The following is a 20031-nucleotide window of genomic DNA, read 5'->3' as shown; positions in this document are numbered from 1 at the left end:
GAAAGAAGCAACATTGCCGCAAAAAGTGTGTATCATATAGTAAGTACAATCAACTCACTGTGCATTCGTTGGCGTTTTTAATAAAGCTATATGCATAGCTTTATTGTTATCTGTGACTTGCCTTAGCACAATATAGCCCACATTATACTATTCCAACAATAAATTAATCTAATTTCACTTTTTCTCTTTAATCTCTTTTCAGTGCACATACACCGTGATTGTCATCCACAAAGCAGTTTAACGTTGGTCAGGTCAGCCAGTCATCATCATTCATTTAACGAAGATTTCAATAGAATCCAACAAACAAACCTACACCAAGCTTTGGATTAGTAAAGCAAACATATAAACAAAAAACCTCAAAAGAGAAACATTCCAAAAGAGGAGATCCATTCCCTGTAAGAGCTGAGCAGAGGTACTAACTAATACGACGACAAGAAGTACCAGAGAGAGCAGTATATCACATTAACAGTATATCACATTAGACATCATAAACACCATTCAACGACGTTGATTTAGTTTACAAAATGCCATTAATCAGCTTAGCTCGTTCGCGTGCAACATCGCCGTCATCATCACCAACGTCGACAACAAAATTTTTCTTCACCACCAACACCATGGCGGTGGTGTTGTTGCTGACATCATTTGCGGTCTTGTGCTGGCAACCAGCAGCTGGTCAAGGCAATCAAACGCCACAACAAGTTTGTCCCGAGCACAATGAAATTGCTCCCTGTGTCTGTAGCGTAAAGAAGAATGGCTTGGATATTTTGTGCGAAACGACCGATTTGTCGCACATCACCAAATCGATGAGCACACTGAAGGGCAAGAGTCCCATTATTTTCTATTTGAAATTGCGCCACAACAATTTGCCAAAACTTCAGGGCTTCCTGTTTTTGGCATTGGATATTCGCCATTTGACCATTCACAATAGCAGTTTGGCAGCCATCGAGGAGAATTCTCTCAGCTCTTTGGGTAAGTACATAAAAATTACAGAATTTAAGGAATTAACGAACATAGAAACTTTAATGTGATAAATACCTAGAAAATAATAAAAATAATTGTTCCGCAAACATCCCATAAGGGACAAGGGAGACTTCTCGCATATCAATGAGTGCACCCCGATTCATATTAGCTCAATGATATGGGACCTACAGTTTATCGCCGAGTCCGAACGGCGTGTCTAAGACACCACTTTTGTAGAGAAGTTTTTCATGGCTGAAATACTCAGGCAAGGTTGCCAACATTTCTGAGGGGTATTTTGCCACCGTTGAAAAGTGATTTGATGTTGCCTGGCCGGGGAATCGAACCCACGACCTTATGTGTGCAAGGCGGTTGTGCATACCATTGCACCACGGTGGCACCCAACCTAGAAAATTAAGAAAATATAATAAACAAAAAACGGGGTCTCGGAGCGGCACTCCTGCTCAAAGTGTCCGTTTCAATAATTAACACGGTCATCGCCGAATCCTTGAGTTTCCGAAACATATCCTAAAGCAATGTAACGTGAAAAGAAGGATGCTCATGGCGATAACACCCAAGCAGGTACTGCATCGACAACATCTTGTTATGCTGATGAAGCGGTGAAATTTTTGTCTCCTCATTGATATGGTCCGCTGGTGTCTGTTGGGCCACCTTGCAGCAGTCTCCAGGGCTGACAGGTTTGAATGAATAACTACGCATAGCTTACCACCGGCCGACTTATTGCTTTATAACAGGTAAACAAGGTTTCTTTGTCAGCCCATCAGCCCAGCGACTTGAAAACCTTGTTTCTACTTCTGATCTTGTCACAAATAGCTGAGGCTTGTGTGGCTTATTTAACATGTGGGGTAGTTCACCCGTCCTGGTGGTCAACAGTGTGGCGGTGGCAGATGGAAGAACTACGTTGTCAGCTAGGTAGACATTAAATCTATCCCGATATGTCAACGACAATAGGACACGGCGCCAAGATCGTATAATCATCTGCATACATTACTATTTCTATACAGTCTGAAGTAATTTCAAAAAGGTAGAGGTTAAACAGTTTCGGAGGTTATACAGGTCGTCGACTTCTTATTTCTCAATGTTTCAAACACGGCTGGATGGAAGTCTTCTCTATGTCCTCGAACAGCTTGGCATAGTTGACGGTATCAAAGGCTTTTGAAAAGACACCATAACTGTTCAGTCGCACCGCCAGTTCTGGTTCAGTCCTCGACTGATATGTGTGGATATGGTGTGTAATGCTGTTGTGGCACTGTGAATTTTTCCGGAATCAATGCTGATGTTGGGCAACTGGGGAAGGTTAGGTTAGGTTTAGGATGCGCAGCTGCCGTGCTGGCAGCCACTCCACTCGGAGACCTTGAAGTCCATTGTGATCATCCTGACTGGGCAACTGGGGAAACAATGTCGCATCATGGGGAGGAGTAGTACCTCTATAATCTTTCTACTGGCGACAAACGAGAGATTGATTCATCTTTGCTGGATTTCTTGACTGGCTTCAGTAGCGGGAGTAGTGTCTCTAGAATCTTTGCTACTACTAGCAACAGGAGGTAGATCGGCCTGTACGATTCATCTCTGCTGACATCCTTGACTGGCGTGACAAATGACATCTGCAACATCACTCATCGTAAATGATGAAGGTACGGCCTCGGTTGGGAGAGTTCTTCTTATACGGCGTAGCACACTCCTCACCTCACGACCACTCTCGGGGTGTTCTATATATTGCCGGTTAAAATAACACGCGCACCGCTTTGGAACTGACACTGTCACGTCGTTAAAAGTAACAGCCGTTATATCATCCTTCTTTTCAGGATTCTTCATTCTTGCCTGGCTTCAGTAGCGGGAAACTGCTTCTCATCATGGGGAGAAGTAGTTCCTCTAGAATCATTGCTATTGGCGACAAAAGAGAGATCGGCCTGTACGATTCATCTCTGCTGGCCTCCTTGCCTGGCGTAACAAATGTCATCTGCAACAGCACTCATCGTAAATTACAGAGGTACCTTCTTGGTTGGGAGAGTTTTTCTTACACGGCGTGGCACACTCCTCACCTTACGACCACTCTCGGGGTGTTCTATATATTGCCGGTTAAAATAACACGCACACCTCTTTGGATCTGACACTGTTACGGCGTTGAATGTAACATCCGTTCTATCATCTTTTTTCCCCGGATCCGAGAGTGATTTAACCGTTGTCCACAATTTTCTTAACCCTGTACGAATGTTGCATTCCTTCAGGTGGGTTGTCACTTTTTCCTGTTGACTTCAAGAGCAAGTTCCCTAACTCTTGGGTCTTCAGGGTTTGTACGACGAAGCTCATCACGCTCATTTGGTAGTCCCGTCGACTCTGCTGGCTAATTTGGTCTAATTTCGGCTATTCAACCAACAGATATGTAGCGAGCGGTTACAGCTATGATTATGTTCCGGAAAATTATCTCAGCTACCCGACCATCTAAGGGAATGGAATGTGATTGGTAAACTCTATGAACCATTGCCGAGCCGCATTTCCATGGTACAGAAAAGTAGTTTGATAACGGCGAGCGGTAACAGCTATGATGATGTTCCTGAATATTCTCTCAGCTACCTGCATCTGAGGTAATAGACAGCTCTCCGAAGCGTTGATTGGTATATTCTCTGAACCATTGTCGATCTGCTTTTCCATGGTTAAGAAAAGTAGAGGGGTCAGAGGTTATGAAGCCGGGTGGTCTGTTAACAGAGACGATGGTGGGAAGATGATCTGAGCCAAGGGATATGACGGGTAGCCAGGACACGTCATTTATCAGACCGGGTGTCACAATGGTGATGTCTGGCGAACTGTGACAATATCCTCTTATGCTCGTCGGAGTGTTTTCTTTCGCCGTGCAAAATGTGGAGCTATCAATTTGCTCGGCCAGCGATCTACCGCCCTGGTCATTGCCTAGGAGGAAAGCTCATGACGTGCGTTGAAGTCCCCTAGCACCAGACGTTAATTGCCCCCCAAAAGCGAACTAATATCAGGCATATAACGCAAGGCAAAACTATTCATCGGCGGTATGTACACATTAAGCACCTCCACCTCGGCAGTAGCACACTTTATATATGGGTCACTATAGTATAACTCTAGGTTATGTCTGTAGTGAGCAGACTAGTGAGGAGACTGCAGCATTTGATGATGAATCCGACAGCGAAGTTGGAGACACAACAACGGCAGCGGGTTCTTTCGTACCGGCTTGACCCGAAACCATGGTGTTTCGGCCAGCGGCTGCCAATCCAGCGTCGAACCTTTGCTTCTATGTAGGTTACATGCTGCTACAACAACAACACGACAACGAAGTTGAATTTTCTAGCTTAGCAAGCAGAAACATAACACTTATTGCAGTATTGCAGGAAGCGACTAAGTCCCAAGGGGCCACTGAAGTGAATCCATTTTCTACGTCCATTACACCCCACCGATGTAGACATTTGATCTGGCAAACGGAGCAGATCCATAACCCTTCATTATACCGGTACGTACCAGCTCGGAAAAGGATTTCCGGACATTACCGTTACCATGATGACTTGTCCTGATCGAAAATTCCTTCTAGCCGTGGGATTGCGAAATCGGTTGATAACTTTGGTTGTTGACTCGACAAACACGTGGACCTATAACAACGGTTCTTTGTAAGAAGCTACAACTGATTCATGTGGGAAATGTGACTATAACCTTCGGAATATCTGAATATGCTAGGTACGTTTTTATATGGAGACTAAAACAAAACATGGACCTACGTCAACAATTTTTTGCAAGGTGATTTTCTGCACATTGTCAATTCGAAATACCGAACTGCAGGTTATTAGGTTGAAAAGGGTAACTGAAACCATTTAAATATACGATAGTTGTTTCAACTATAAGAAGAGAAAAATATTTTTCGCTTTTATTGGAACAACAATATCTATTTTTGTTCCAACAATTTATTTGTTTTGTTCAAGCATTGTAACTATAATCCAAAAATACCTTTTTTTGCTCCAAACATAAAAAATAATAACAACTTTCGAAATTTCGCAATATTGTAAAAATCGTTAACAATACCGATGGTAGGAACTATCATAATCTAGAATTCTTACAAAAACTATTGTCAGCCCAGAAAACCTGTTACTGAAATGGTTTATGTGATGGTATATAATTATCATATACACTTTCCGCATAACTTTGGTATAAATGTCAAGAATAATATTATGGGTATTGACAAACACAACACATGACCGAGTTTTGCAAGGATTAACTAAAAAGTTAACAAAGTGCATGAAGAAACATAACTACTCTATTGCGCTCATCCAAGCACCCACGCAACATAAGGAAAAAAATAACAAATATGAAAAGAAAACACAAATTGCGACCAGGCAGGTTTCCTCCCAAAAGCACTTCTCATAACTATCAAAAACCCTAAGAAGAATGAACAAGAAAGAAAAACAAGTACCTCATTGTTAGTATACATACACAAAAAAAAAAAAAACAAAGATAAAATCATTCTGTCATACAAACAAAAATCACCAACATTGTTTTTTTCATCACGGCATCGAATACCGAGAGAAGAGAATAAAATTGTCGAAGAAAAGAAAATAATATTGTCCAGTTGACAAAAACTATTGTTGGATATGACAAAAACAATTGTTGTAATTGATAAAAACAATTGTTGGTTCACAATACTACATACGGAATCTAACAATATCTTTACAATACATATTTTGCTCTTCGAATATTGTTGGATCATTCATATTTTTTCTCTGAGTGTATTGTTGGTAAGAAGATTTCTTTCTCATTTACCAAAACGTGGCCCGATATTACCCATCTACTTAAAATTAGTTTGAAAAAATATTGAGCTGTACAAAGTTTTGACAAATCGATCGTGTGTCATTGTGCTCTCCAGACGGGCAGCATGGCTATGTCGACTCCTAATTTTCTGAAACTTAACATATTTGGTCTTTAAAACCATTATGAGACATATTTTTGATCGTATCAAAGTGTATATATCCTCTTTAGTCCTAAATCTATGGGTATAAACGAAGAAGAAAATAAGTGTTATGAACGGATGACGGATGGGAGTTTAGCATTTTTTGTGTCGAAGATACTGCTTGATTCATTTTAAAATTTATCATAATTTTGTATTCCTTCCTCAATTCTCTCCTCTCTACAGGTAAGGGTCTCACTCAACTGGATGTTTCTCTTAATCAAATGAAAACGGTACCGTCGACGGCTTTAAAACATCTCTATCATTTGTTGATTTTGAATTTGAATCATAATAAAATTACGGTAATTCACAATAATGCCTTTGAGGGTTTGGATACATTGGAAATTCTAACATTATATGAGAACAAGATCAATAATGTGGAACCTGAAGCTTTTCGTGGTTTGGAAAAGTGAGTAGAAGATTTTTTTTAAATGATAACAAAAATCAAAAATTTTTTTTTCAAATATTTTAGGAAACTCAAACGTTTGAATTTGGGTGGCAATGAACTGACGATGGTACCCCAACAGGCCCTCTCCATTTTGGATAATCTAAGGAAATTGGAGATTCAAGAAAATAAAATTAAAATAATACGTGAAGGTGATTTTGCAGGTAAGTTCAAAAGAATTGCTTCAACTTCATAGCATCAAAACTGATAAAATTTCCGTGATTTTAGGTCTTGAAAATTTGGATTCCTTGATTTTGGCCCACAACATGATCACAGCGGTGCCAGCCAATGTATTCTCCCATCTCGTCTTGTTAAATTCTTTAGAATTGGAGGGAAATAAAATTTCCACAATTGATAAGGATGCATTCAAGGGATTGGAAGGTTTTTATGATCTAACTTAGTGTGGCTTTTTTGTGGTAAAAACTCTTATTAAAATGATTTTCATTTTTCAGAAAATCTTCAATATCTTCGCTTGGGCGATAATAATATACAAGCCATACCCAGTGAAGCATTGAGACCATTGCATCGTTTGCGCCATTTGGATTTGAGAAATAATAATATCACTGTTATAAGCGATGATGCCTTCACTGGTTATGGTGATTCTTTGACCTTCCTTAATCTCCAGAAGAATGAGTAAGTTTATCTTGAATTCTGTTGCCATTTTGATAATCCTAAATATTTGAATGTGTATAGGTTGTAGGTATTATTTGGATGTTCCTCTCTAGGTCATGTAGATGGTTTGAAATATTTTATGATTGATTTATGATTTCATGCAACGAAAGCATTTCTTATCCAGGTATAAGGGATGAATGTTTGATTCTTTATGAGGTCGCTCCGCCTTAAAACGATTTTTTAACACGCATTTATTTATTATATGTCGATTAGGAAAATGAATTTTTACAACCTCGTTTCGCTGTACCATATTTTAATGAGTTTTTATTTAAGTTTGGTTAAAATCTTACATATGAGGTGATTTGATTAAAAAGCGTGAAATTATCGAATTTTATCATTAGAGAGTGATAACTTTTATACAGCCAATTTTCCCCGTATCACTTTTTGATGTATTGTGATATAAGATTAAATAAAACCTTACACATGAGGTGATTCACTAAAAAAACTCACGCACAACATTACTAAAAACAAATAATTTCAAAGTGGTTTGTGCGTGAACTTTTTTAATATTTAAATGTCATAAAAAACATTATCATCTCACACACTGTGACCATGCAGGACAGCATACACATGTGTGAGTATTTCAAGTAGAATGGAAATTTACATAATTTTGATTTCTAAAATGAAACCATATCAATCCGATTAATTTTGTTTACTGTTATTCTTGAAACTAGAAAAATTATTTAAAAAATTGGGTTTGAGTTTTATTTTTCTCCATATGTTGTTCCCACGAAAGGGATGGACCATCGTACGTAGTGACGGCTTGTGTAGACTAGGATATTAATAAGTGCCCTGTCCATTTTTAGTGGACTCGAATTTGACAGACAGAACACATAAACATTTGTCCAGAAATTACATTTTCAGTAATTGTACCAACTGAATTCGATATTAACTGCCGCGTCTGTGGGTGCTGTTGGGTTAGCGCAGCAAGATGCCACCTATTCCCTATCGCTATAGTCGATCACATGGTCTGGGCTAAGAAAACATAAGTCACCTTACCTCTAATTTTTTTAACCTTTATTTATTCCTCATGGGAACATAGGACTTCTACAATGTTGTTCCAGCTTAGTCCACAATTACTCAGTCCCACAATTTTCAAACAATTTCGTTATACATGTATCGTAGGTAGGTATTTTCTACCTCACTTTTCCATTGTCAAGCCGAGGAGAATTTTAAATTTATCAACAGATTTTGTCTATAACCTTTCTTTTCTCTTACGGACTTTGTCGGATTTTCCGCCCATTTATGCTGTTTAGGATGTATTATCGTCCATGGCCCCGGTCTTTACCCTAAAGCGATCTAATTATAAAAGTTAAACAAGTAAGTAAAGGCTATAGTCGAACGGGGCCGACCATGTGATACCCTACACCACAACCTGTAGGAATTAGCTATGTGCAACCGCCTTGCACGCTGAATGTCCGGGTTCGATTCCCATCAAATTGTCAACGGTGGCAAAATACCCCGAAGTAAAAAATTTGGTTCTAATCGGTAGATCCGTTCGAGATTTATCGTGCGCACCAGCCAGCTAGACATTAAGAGAGACAGATGAACAGACAGGCCTAAATAGACTCCAAACATACTTGGGGTCTAAAACCGATATTTCGATGAGACACATCTTTGGTCGTATTTTGTTTATAACCCCTTTACCCTAAATCCTGAGGTATAAAATAGGTGGCGAGGCGACCACATGTTGCAATATTTGTATAAAAACTCCAATTTGACATCTGAACTGAAAATTTCTCTGTCATGATAGAGACAATTTGTAGCATGGGAGGAAATTGTGGTTCTCTACACAAAACCCATTATATATTAGGCAGTAGGCCGGTTATATAGCAGACACATTATTGCAATTTGCATCAGAGGAAAGGTCAGTAGTTATTATTCCATATGTGGGCTACTTTGCCGGTATATGCCCTCCAGGAATTAAAATATGGACCAAAAATAAAATTTGTATATTTTTCATACAAAAGTAATGGTCCATTTCACCTGCTAAATAATATCAGATTATCATTCAAAATTGTAGGCATCTTCTTTGACCTAAACTCTTACCCGGTAAAAAATTTCGTGACTATTGGGGTAAAATTGCGACCTCTAACGAGTTTATGATTACACTATATACGAATAACTGAAAATATTGGGATGTAACTCTGTTATCTGATCATGCACACCAACACAACTAGTATCAATTGAAAGGCCAAGCGTTTCATTTTCAAGGGTAGCTTACTTGTCCGGAATGTATCTTCCAGGAATAAAAATATAAGTTGTATATTTAAAATTTGCACAATTTTCACACAAAAGTTGTGGTCCATTTAACCCTCTAAATATTATCTGATCGCCATCTCAAATTGCAAGCTTCTTCTCTGTCATATACTCTTACATTATATAAAATTTTGCGTTGATCGGACTATTATTGCAACCTACAAAGCCGTTAGAAAATTGAATAAATATTATGTTTTTGGTCCATTTCACCCGCTAAATATTTCTCGATCATCACCAATAAGAATAGGGATATATTCTGGCCTGAACCCGACCTCCATACTCGTGACGATCGGTCCATAATTGCGGCCTGTAGCGTGTTTACAATTTATAATGGGCAGACGGACGGACGGACACACATCTCAAAATCGCTTTATCTCGTAGAGATATGAAGATTGGTATACCACATTGGGGGTCTCCGACGAATATTTCGCGGTGTTACATGAATTTTTACCAAAACAAACTTATAATACCCTTTCCACATTGTGGGGTAGGGTATAAAAATGGTTAAGTCGAATTCTCCCGCTTATTAAGACTTATATGCTTTAGTTTTTGATGGCTGATGGACCGTTCAACCTCACCATTTAAGAAAATTTGTAAAAATATCGTTTTTCTTGATCGGGGGCGCAACCACCGTTGTCTCGAAAATTAGTTTGCAAGCCGATGCACTCATAAGTTTAGCAAATATAGCCATTATAAAACAATAGGCCCCCGAAATTCATCATATACATATATAGCATTTTGGACCACGGGACATTCCTGAACATTTTCTGAAAGTTTCATGAAATTAGGTTCATTAGTTTTGGAAAAATAATGTTTTGAAAAGCATGGGCTTTGTGATCAGTTTTAAAGATATAACATATATAAAAATGGGGCGTGGTCCGGTATTTTGGCTCCAAATATGTACCTAGAGTACACACAATTGCCTCCCAAAATTTATGCTGAAACCGATAAAAGAAAGGCATGGCAGAAGATACCCCACCTCCTCCGAAATTCATAAAATATACATAACAACGGCTAATATTGAGCTTTTGATACAAATTTTATTGAAATTGGTTCAGTAATATTGGCGATATAAAATATTGAAAATAACAGGTGTGGTCGGGTCTTTAAGCCCCAAACCGATACATGCGTAATTTTTGCAAATATAGCGTTTTTTAAATATCGCATAGGGGAGGTATGCCGCCCTCTCAATAAAATATGTATCCTGTTTTCGGGGGCCATCCCTGTACATTCCCTGACAATTTCAGGAAAATAGATTCAATTGTTTTTGCAGAAAAAAATTAAATTGAAAATTTAAAAAAGTGGGCGTAGTAAAACCTAAGTTGGGTTATGACGGTAAAGGGAAGTACCCCTCCCCCTTCGAAATTCAAGAAAATATGCATCCAATTTTCTCCGGGACCATCCCTGTACATTCCCTGAAGATTTCAGGAAAACAAGTTCAGTAGTTTTGTAGATGTAACAAATTATAAAAAGTGGGCGTGGTCAAGCCTTTGAATCCTAAAAAAGTAGGTAAGGTCGGAGACACAACCACGACCGAAACTAAATTTGTAGCCTATTTTCACCGGGGGCTATCCATGAAAATTTTAGGAAAATCAATAGTTTTTGCAGAAAAGATTAAATTTTAAAAAAGCGTGTGTGGCCAAATTTTCTATGCATAAAAACTAAGTCGGGTTATGGCGAACATTTCACAAAAAGAATTATTCAAATCGGTCCAGCCGTTTTCAACTGATGTCATTACCAACGAACGACATTTGTCTTGTGATTTTCGAAGTGTGTGAAGTATCCACTTCCATTTCCGTCGTTTCATTGTTAATACACTAATACCTCGATTTGCGATGTTTCGATTTGCGTTAACAAAAAAATTATAGATTTTGTTTCGATTTGCGTTGCAGATTCGATTTGCGTTATACAAAACATAATATATTTGGCTTTGAATATCGTGAAGAGGGCATTCATGGGTTCTTAATACAACACGATAAAACAATTAGAAAAGATTTTTTAATTTACATTGCCTCGGGACATGCATTAGAGTAACAATCACTAGCGTCTAGTTATCGCAGAAAAAATATGTATGTTTGAAATTCACTCAAATATCAGACACTAATCAAATTATAACCATAGCAATTGAAATCTTTGTGTAGCTGTAATCCAAATAGTAGCTGTAATCCAAAATAGGCTATGTGAGATGTAATTAACATTTTTACCAAAAAATGTATTCGACCAAAAACAGATTTTCTCAGAGAAATAAAATGCTGTAAATCATTCGCATAATGTGAGGATAGTTTAATGAATAAATAATTTTATAGGAATGATTTATTTTTATTTTAGTTAAGTTTTTCGTAAAAAGACTGATTTTGATATTCTTTACACACTAACTATAATAATTGATATATCACTTATACCATTAAATGTTAACAAATGTTAACACAAACACGTGGATACATGTGTTTCGATTTGCGTTGTTTCGCATTGCGTTGAAGTTTGTCGGAACCAATTGTTAACGCAAATCGAGGTATTAGTGTAAACGGTTGTAGCCTTTGGGCTATAATCTTAGACATCAGGCATGTTTTACTTTCATAGAGTGTGATTTTTATACATGCATTGAAAAGTCGCATTTTCGTTTTTGTTGATATGCTCGTTGCTCTCCATGTTTTATTGGGGCTATCGAATGCTGATCGCACTTTGTTGATTCTATTTGTAACGCCTTCTTCCACGCCATTGTCTATCGACATTACACTTCACAGGTAGCAGAAATTGTTAGTGTAAGAAATCGGGTGATTATAGAGGTTGTTGTTGGTTATGTAGTTTATACACAGAGAGCAAGGGAGCGTAAATTTCAATGTAAAACACATTGAAATGTATGCTCACTTGCTCTCAATAAGCGCTCACTGGCTATCAGACGGGTGATCCAACAAGAAGTACTTTTTTTCAACAGCCGTTTTTTGACAGATCACGCGTGAGTCATGTCACGTGTTCATGTTATTCTTGTTTAGTACTGTTTGACATTTTATCATGGAAAAGCTTACGCCTCTACAACGTTTGCAAATCGGTCAACTTTATTACGAAAATTCGCGTTATGTGGAGCCTAATTTTGTTCAGTGTCGGTGGAATCGTCGGACCCTATTTCTTCAAAATTATGTCGGTTAGGACTTCGTCGACAATGGCGAGCGTTATTGCGCCGTGATAACCGACTATTTGATGTCTGAAATTAAAGCTCGTAATCTCGGGGACATTTGGTTTCAACAAAACGGCGAAAAGCTTGAACGAGTCATTGAAAACTGAACTCAACGGATGGACCGCCTGAGACGTAACGTAGCCTCGGCCAGTATTTGTTAGACATAATCTGCAAAAAACAAATGTCATCGACTGTTCTTTCAAATGATAATAAACATTCCCCATTCAATTTAATTTTTCAGTGTTTTTTTCTTTAATGAAAGTAGGAACCTCTAAATGGATCACCCTTCATAATGTAATAAATAGGTACATCCACATATGTATGTATGTATGTATATAAAAATGTATTGATGTAATTACCAATATTAAATGCGATTTCTTCCTTGTCCAATAAAATATTTCCATTCACCTTTTTGATTAGGGTGTCCAAAACCGAAACCGGTTAACCGGTTTTTCGTTAAAAACCGAAACCGGTTTTCATCAAAATCGTCATTTTCGGTTAACGGAAAAACCGGTGTCGGTTAACCGGTTTTTTGAAAATAGTAATATTTTCAATATTTCAGTACAACATTACTCTTGAAAGTGAAATAAACTCAACTAACATAAAATAGGCGAATTTCTAGATGCCAAATGTATTTAAAAGTGAACAGTATTTTGTGTAAAATGGTCTTAAAGCAGCTTTCGGCAGGTTATTTTTGTTGCATACTTCGGAGAGCTTTAATGGTGTGAGTGAAGAGAAGTTCTCACTTTTTGACGCACAGTGTCATAAGAATTAAATAATATTCAGAAAGTATTGTTGTAATTACAATTTAAAACGAAAATTTTGGTCCAATATTTTCATTATTCAAAGAACGATTTTCTTATGACATCTATGATCGGCCTAATTTGGCAAAACTTGCACATATAGTCGAAAGAAAAAATTCCCTACAACAGATTCTTCTTTAGACCAAAAATATGAATTTTCAAAGAAAAACCACCTATTCATCAAGAAAATGCTTCATAACATATTAATTTTACTACCCAAGATCTACGTTATAGAGAAGTTTGACTGTAATTATCACGATCTTTACCCGAATGCCAGGTTATAAATAAAGCTTACAAAGCAAGACGACGTAAATTGTAAATTTAGTTCTTTTGGTACATAATTTTATATTAGTAATAGTTTATACTATTCTTAAAGCACAATTTCAATCGTAATATTGCTGTCTCAATTTCAAGGTTGAATGACAGATATCATGGATTATATAACAAAGTGGTTATACTTAATTTACCCCTTTCCGTCAATTTTTAATAATTTTTTTATGAAATATATGCAATTTTATAGTTACTTAAAAACCGGTTAACCGGTTTTTGAAAATTTAAATAACCGACAACCGGGTTTTGAAAAAAGCGAAAATTTCGGTTAACCGAAAACCGTTTTGTTTCAAAAACCGGTTTTTTGGACACACTAGATTCAATTATACAATTTCCAATTATAAAATGTATTGGGCATTTAAATTACTAAAAAACACCATTTCGTTAAGAAAACAAAAAAACACTTATTTATTCACTCACATTACCGTCTTTACTCAACGATTGTATTTAGAAAACTGAAAAAAGGACAGCATAATTAATTTTTTTTCTTTTGCTCTTCGCTTGCTACCATGGTAGAACAAATACAAGGTAAAGTTAATACTACAACAAATACAACTCGAACAACAACCACAAAGGAATTTGTTTTTGTTTGTAAACCTTAGTGTCAACGTAAATGTAAACAAAACAAGGAAATGTCTATAAATTATTGGAATTTAAAAAACTAATATTTTTTCACATTTGATTGAAAATTTTGGAAAACATGAATGAAAACTCGTTAGATTTTCAATTTGAATGTTTCCATATCATTCCACTAAATGCATAATTTCTCGCAGAAAGTAGAATACTTGCAAAAATGTTTCGGGTCGCTGGTAATTCATTGAAAAAAGAGAAGATGTTTCAATCATTTGCTTTTGAAAACAAAAAAGCACATGTTTATTAGGGCTTTATTCTTTTCAAGTTTAACAAAATACCACACATATTAACAAATATTGTACCGCCTCTATAAGCGATGTTTTAGTGTGCGGCATGTCGTTCGGACCTGGAGGAGGTTACATGTCAATGATATGAAGCCGTCTTTATGGGAAATAGTTTTTTTTTCTGATGAATAAATTTGTTCTTCAAAAATATATATCCCTAATATACATCGAACATAGAAATAAATACATAAAATGTCGAATGGAATTTGACACTAACACTACAACCCAGTTCAGTCAGCTGGGTATTGCTGCTACCTTTTCTTGTTCTACCATGGCTTGCTACTTTGGTTAACAACAACAAGGCACGAAACACACGTGTTTGGTCAATGCTTCTGCGTCTCCTATTACACCATACACACAGTTCTTTGCATTCCGCAGCTGCGACAGCCTTGTTGTTACACTCTTTGACAAAAATCCTCACTCCTCCCATAAAAAATATGTTCTAGCATAAAAAATATGTTGGTACCCAAACAAATAAAATTGAGATATGTTACAAAATGTTGCAAACATATATTTGTTTGGACACAAACAAATTATGTTTGGATCCAAACATATATTTGTTTGCAACCAGTCCCTAACAAATATTTGTTTGGATCCAAGCCTATTTCTAACATATATTTTTCTGCGTGTAGCTACCACCGCTCCTTGTAGCTATTACCTGCGCACGTCTTCTAAACTCTAGGCATGAAGGCGCAAGCTTCTACCTTCTTCCTCACTAATTAGCACGATAAGCGCAATACCAGCCGTAGATCAGATCTAATCGACAATTATAGCTCTAAAAGTTTTTAAAATATACAATTACTCGTACATAGTTGAGGTATTCTTAACATTACAGTCAGTCTGTAGTTTTATTGTTCATTTTGTACTCTACCATGTTGACCTTTGAGAACATTTTTAATAGTTTAAAACTTATTCTATTTTAGTATCAAGGTATTACCAAGCATGATATTTGAAAATTTAAATTCCTTGGAAACCTTAAATATTCAAAATAACAAATTAAGCCGTTTGCCACAAGACATTATGGAGCACATCATCGATACGCTGCGGATAATTGATATAACAGGCAAGTTGTAACTATTCTAAGCTACGAGAAACCTCTCATTTTGACACAATCCATTTTCAGATAATCCATTGGTGTGCTCATGCGAGCTAACCTGGTTCCCCAAACTGTTGCAAGATCTCAAGAACAAGGACGATGAAATGGCTCAGAAAAAGAAACCCATCTGTCACATGCCTGTGGAGAATCGGGATTATTTTGTTCAATCGATGCCATTGGAGAAAATGCACTGTGCCGGTCTGTCGTCCGGTGAAGCAAGTGATTTACTGGACACAAATGGTGTGTTGTTATGGCGTTTACTGCCAGTAAATATGCTTGTGACGTTTTTGTGTACTTTTTAAAGGAATCATGTGGTGGAAGTGGTAAACGATATATATCGTCTCTCTTTTGTACTACTACTAACTACTATCTACTCTACTATGTGAAACACCAACAACAAAAAACCAAAGTAAGAACAGAAAAAAGAATAGAAACGAAATGATATTTTGAAATTGCTAGGAAAACCAAAAACAAAATAAAATCAGGCCTCACCCACAACAGACAGACAAGTGTTATACGAAAAGTAACCGCATAGGAGAAACTATTACATATCAGTAAAAAAACAGACTAGTAATTCTACAACAACAGCAACAACATCATCCAGAAACAACAAACAAACAAATTATTATAAGTACGAGCATTGCTATTTCTTGGGGTTTTTTATGAAGAAGGAGAAAATAGCAAAAAAAAATACAACTAAAAAAGGAAAATATCTATTGATATTGCATCCTTTTTTGTGGATCTACATATTGCTAATAAAAATATATACATACATAAGTAAGACAACTGTTGAACACAAACATACGCAAACACTAACATTTACTATTTATATATATGTATGTACGTGTAATTTGTTATTTTTAAGATGGATATTTTTATTTCCAATTTATTATTTTGTTGTATATCTAAATGTATTTGTCAATCAAGTAACTTATAGGGATAAATGGTTGCAAACTTTTTTGAAAATTTCTACACTATATCAAAAACATATCACTAGTTTATAGGACAAACTGAAAACAAAAACAAAATTACTGTTAAGTGGACTTTTTTGTAGAATGCGTTATGTGAATTCCTAAAGATTTAAGGAAACCATAGGTGTTCCTAAAAAAAAATAATGTTTTTTTTTTCATTTTGGATTTTGGAAATTTACGCTGCCTCTACAGCATGGAATGTTATGTTATGACATATCATATTTCTATTGATATTTCCATTGGAGTTCTCCTATTTGGTGAACTGCCATTAAGTTCGTGATCACATTAGTTTTTGGCGGAAGCTTCGTTTCGATTTAACATTATCGATAAATTTAAGATGTCCAATTTAACATGCACATTAGAGCTAAAACCGAAAAATGGTTCGATATTGATGATTATGCGCAGCTTAAATAAACATTTTTTAAGAATGGTTTTTTGTCGCAATGAAAACGTGCAAGGGAAAACTTGCATGTAATCGGTACGTGACGAAAAAGTGACGAATTCCTATAGGTGGGCGTAGCCCAGTGGATAGTGCGCCAGAGGATGCAAATTCTTTCAAAGTGCTTTTCGAGTAGTTATAAGAAGGATGCTCGGTGCATCCAATAGACTGTCGCAGCTAGTCTGTAGATAGATTAATAAAATTAAACAGACGGTCTGCTTAGTTTGAGTGGTTGTAAGACACTGATTTTATTTAAGATATTTACAACTTATTTGCTAACATACAAATTATTTCTTAACCTAGACAATCTATAATCCTTATCTCTAAATTCTTCATTGACCAACCCAAATACAATCCGCTGATCATTGAAGAATTTCCCACATTTGCGTGCCATCAAAAAGGTCATAAAACATAAGTGCACCACCTCATACATAAGGGCAACCGCTGCCTGTGGGATCTTATGATGTGTTCTCATATTGCTAATAAAATATTTGACTTAGGTTGCTGGTTACTCGAGTGAAAAATTTATTCTTGATTATCAGAATTTCCAGCGCCTCAACACGATCAAAAAATATGTACAAAAGTATTTTGTACATTCTCCCGGCCGGCATAACAAGTGTAATTACAATGAATAAAAAAATATTTATCTTCTCAGTGGACTGTATCCTAACCTAATTATTTAGGTCGTGAAAAAAGTCACAAATGTATGTTTAAGAATTAAACACCCCTCCATTTGAAATCCATCCGAAGCCCCCTGACAATCTTAAACCAACCTCGGCATCAACATCAACACAAGAGAATAACTAAAAATATGAATGGCTGGAAATAGCGCCCCCAGAGGAAAAAATGGCAACACTAAAGTGGCACCCACTGCACAAATGCAAGGAGGCGTTGTTCCTGGGAAACCCCCCATCCCTCTGACAGGTTACAGTAGATCAATCATCTATTTAGCTGGAATTCAAATGATTAACGAAACTGAAACAAAGCAAAATAAACAACAACGGGATCTATTGGCATTGAACTTTGGCACACGAAATAGGATGCACAATGGAACTCTTCGTAAAGCATTTAGGCTTGCACAACTAGAACAACAAATGGTATCGTATAAGTCGAAGTCTTGGACGTAAGCGAAATGGGATGGAATAAAAGCGATGAACTTACCACAGAAAACGGCAACCATGTACTATACATTGGAAAACAAAGAGACGGTGAAAGCGGACTTGGAATCATAATGTCGAAGAAAGCTGAAAGGTCGCTTCAGACATTGAAACCAATAATTGACCGTAATGGCTAGATTCAAGAGCAATATTAGACACGTCACTGTAGTACAGTGCTATGCGACCACAGAAGATGCTGAAAATACTGTGAAAGATGAATTCTACGCACAGCTATTGAAATTCGTAGAGGAGACATAATAATTCTCATGGGTGGCTTTAACGCAAAAATAGGGAACGACAACACTAAACAATGGAAAAATGGATTTGGAGTTAAAAACAATAACGGAGAGCGTCTTATACAACATTCCAACTAGTCATTGGTGGCTCCATCTTCCCGCACAAGGAGATTCATAAATACAAATTGATATCACCGAGCGGTAATACTCGCAACTAGATAGATCACATATGCATGAGTAGAAGATGGAGGAGCTCTCTGTCAGATGTCAGAAATAAAACAGACGCTGACAGTCACCCCGAGCTCATGATAGGCAAAATCAAATTTAAATGCCAAGGAAAAAAACAACAGACACAGAAGGCGGAAACAACTAAACTTACAACAACTCCAAAACAACCAACCAGGCAATACGCGAAAAGTTACCAACAAAACAACACCACACATGGGAAGAAATTAAATCAACATACTACCATCTTGCGGAAGATACATTGGGCGTAGTCCAAAACGAGAGAAAATTTTGGATATCAGACGACACTTGGAATCTAATTTCTCAAAGAGGTGAACTTAAGATGAAGTTGAACAACAACACTATCACAAAAGTTTAGTATAAACAACTAGCAAAACAAGTGAAAAAAGCTGCAAAAAGAGACAAAAGAAAGTTCTTAAAATATCTGACAAAACAGCAGAGGAAGTAGCAAGCCAAAATTACATGAGAAAGATACACCGGACAATAGATAGACTTACAAATCGAAAGTGTACCAAGCAGTAAAATAACGAACAATGATGAACAAATTCAAATATGGGGAGAACGTCAGACACACCATTGAAAATAACGAAATGTACAATAGCAGTCCAAGAGAAAATATATTGAATATACCCTGTAACCCTCCCAGCTAGAACGAAATAAAAGAGGCAATAGAACAACTGAAAAGTAACAAATTAGCAGGAGATCATGATTTACCGACAGAATCTCCCCAGGTCGACGACATAACCGCGGCTGAGTTACTTCGACCTCCCATAACATCAGCTTGGGAAGAAGAAAGACTGCCTCCACAACATGGAAGAAAGGGATCATTGTAAAGTTACCCAAAAATGGCGACTTGAAAGACTATAACAACTGGAGAGGAATAAACCTGCTCAACACCATAGACAAGTCACTAGCAGTCATAGTACAAGAAAAAATTCAAAGGCATGTTAAAAACATTCTGAGAGATGAACAAGCTGGCTTCAAACAAAATAGAAGCTGTGTAGACAAGGCCAACACCCTACTCGTCATAATAGAACAATCTGTAGAATGGCGCACTCCCCTGTATCTACTGTTCAGCGATTTCACGAAAGCCTTCGACATCATCAGACGAACTGTCATATGGGTAGCATTGAGAAAAAGGGGAGTACTCCAGAAAATAATCCGAGTTATAAAAGCGATGTATGAGGATGCAGAACTCTTAGTTCTTCACAACGTGAACATAAGACAATACGCCTCTGTTTCCTTTGTAGTTTTTTCCACATTGGGCGCCACCGTTTTGCAATAATCAGTAAGAAGATCGGTGATCCGTTCTCTGGCAAGAATTCCGCCTGCAATCTTGAGTATTTTAAA

The 20031-nt window shown here is 36.9% G+C and overlaps 1 protein-coding gene across 4 annotated transcripts in view; it reads left to right on the top strand.

The window, feature by feature from the left end:
* Window positions 1–18017, top strand: part of LOC141387260 (uncharacterized) — a 56973-nt gene extending 38956 nt beyond the window's left edge. For 2 of the 4 annotated variants that reach the window (XM_073956669.1, XM_073956668.1), the window contains 8 exons: window positions 203–969; window positions 6122–6344; window positions 6408–6544; window positions 6609–6761; window positions 6833–7013; window positions 15460–15599; window positions 15660–15872; window positions 15937–18017. In XM_073956669.1, the coding sequence (XP_073812770.1) occupies window positions 525–969; window positions 6122–6344; window positions 6408–6544; window positions 6609–6761; window positions 6833–7013; window positions 15460–15599; window positions 15660–15872; window positions 15937–15959 (1515 nt within the window). In that variant the 5' untranslated portion in view covers window positions 203–524 and the 3' untranslated portion in view covers window positions 15960–18017. Of the gene's footprint in view, window positions 1–202; window positions 970–6121; window positions 6345–6407; window positions 6545–6608; window positions 6762–6832; window positions 7014–15459; window positions 15600–15659 lie in introns of all 4 variants that reach the window. The other 2 variants (XM_073956667.1, XM_073956666.1) reach the window with 1 other exon arrangement.
* The last annotated feature ends 2014 nt before the right edge of the window (window positions 18018–20031 follow it).

Source organism: Musca autumnalis, unplaced genomic scaffold (genome assembly GCF_047663935.1).
Source record: "Musca autumnalis isolate F117 unplaced genomic scaffold, ASM4766393v1 scaffold_5, whole genome shotgun sequence".
In the NCBI taxonomy this organism is placed as follows: Eukaryota; Metazoa; Arthropoda; class Insecta; order Diptera; family Muscidae; genus Musca; species Musca autumnalis.
This window is presented reverse-complemented; position numbering and strand designations above follow the sequence as displayed.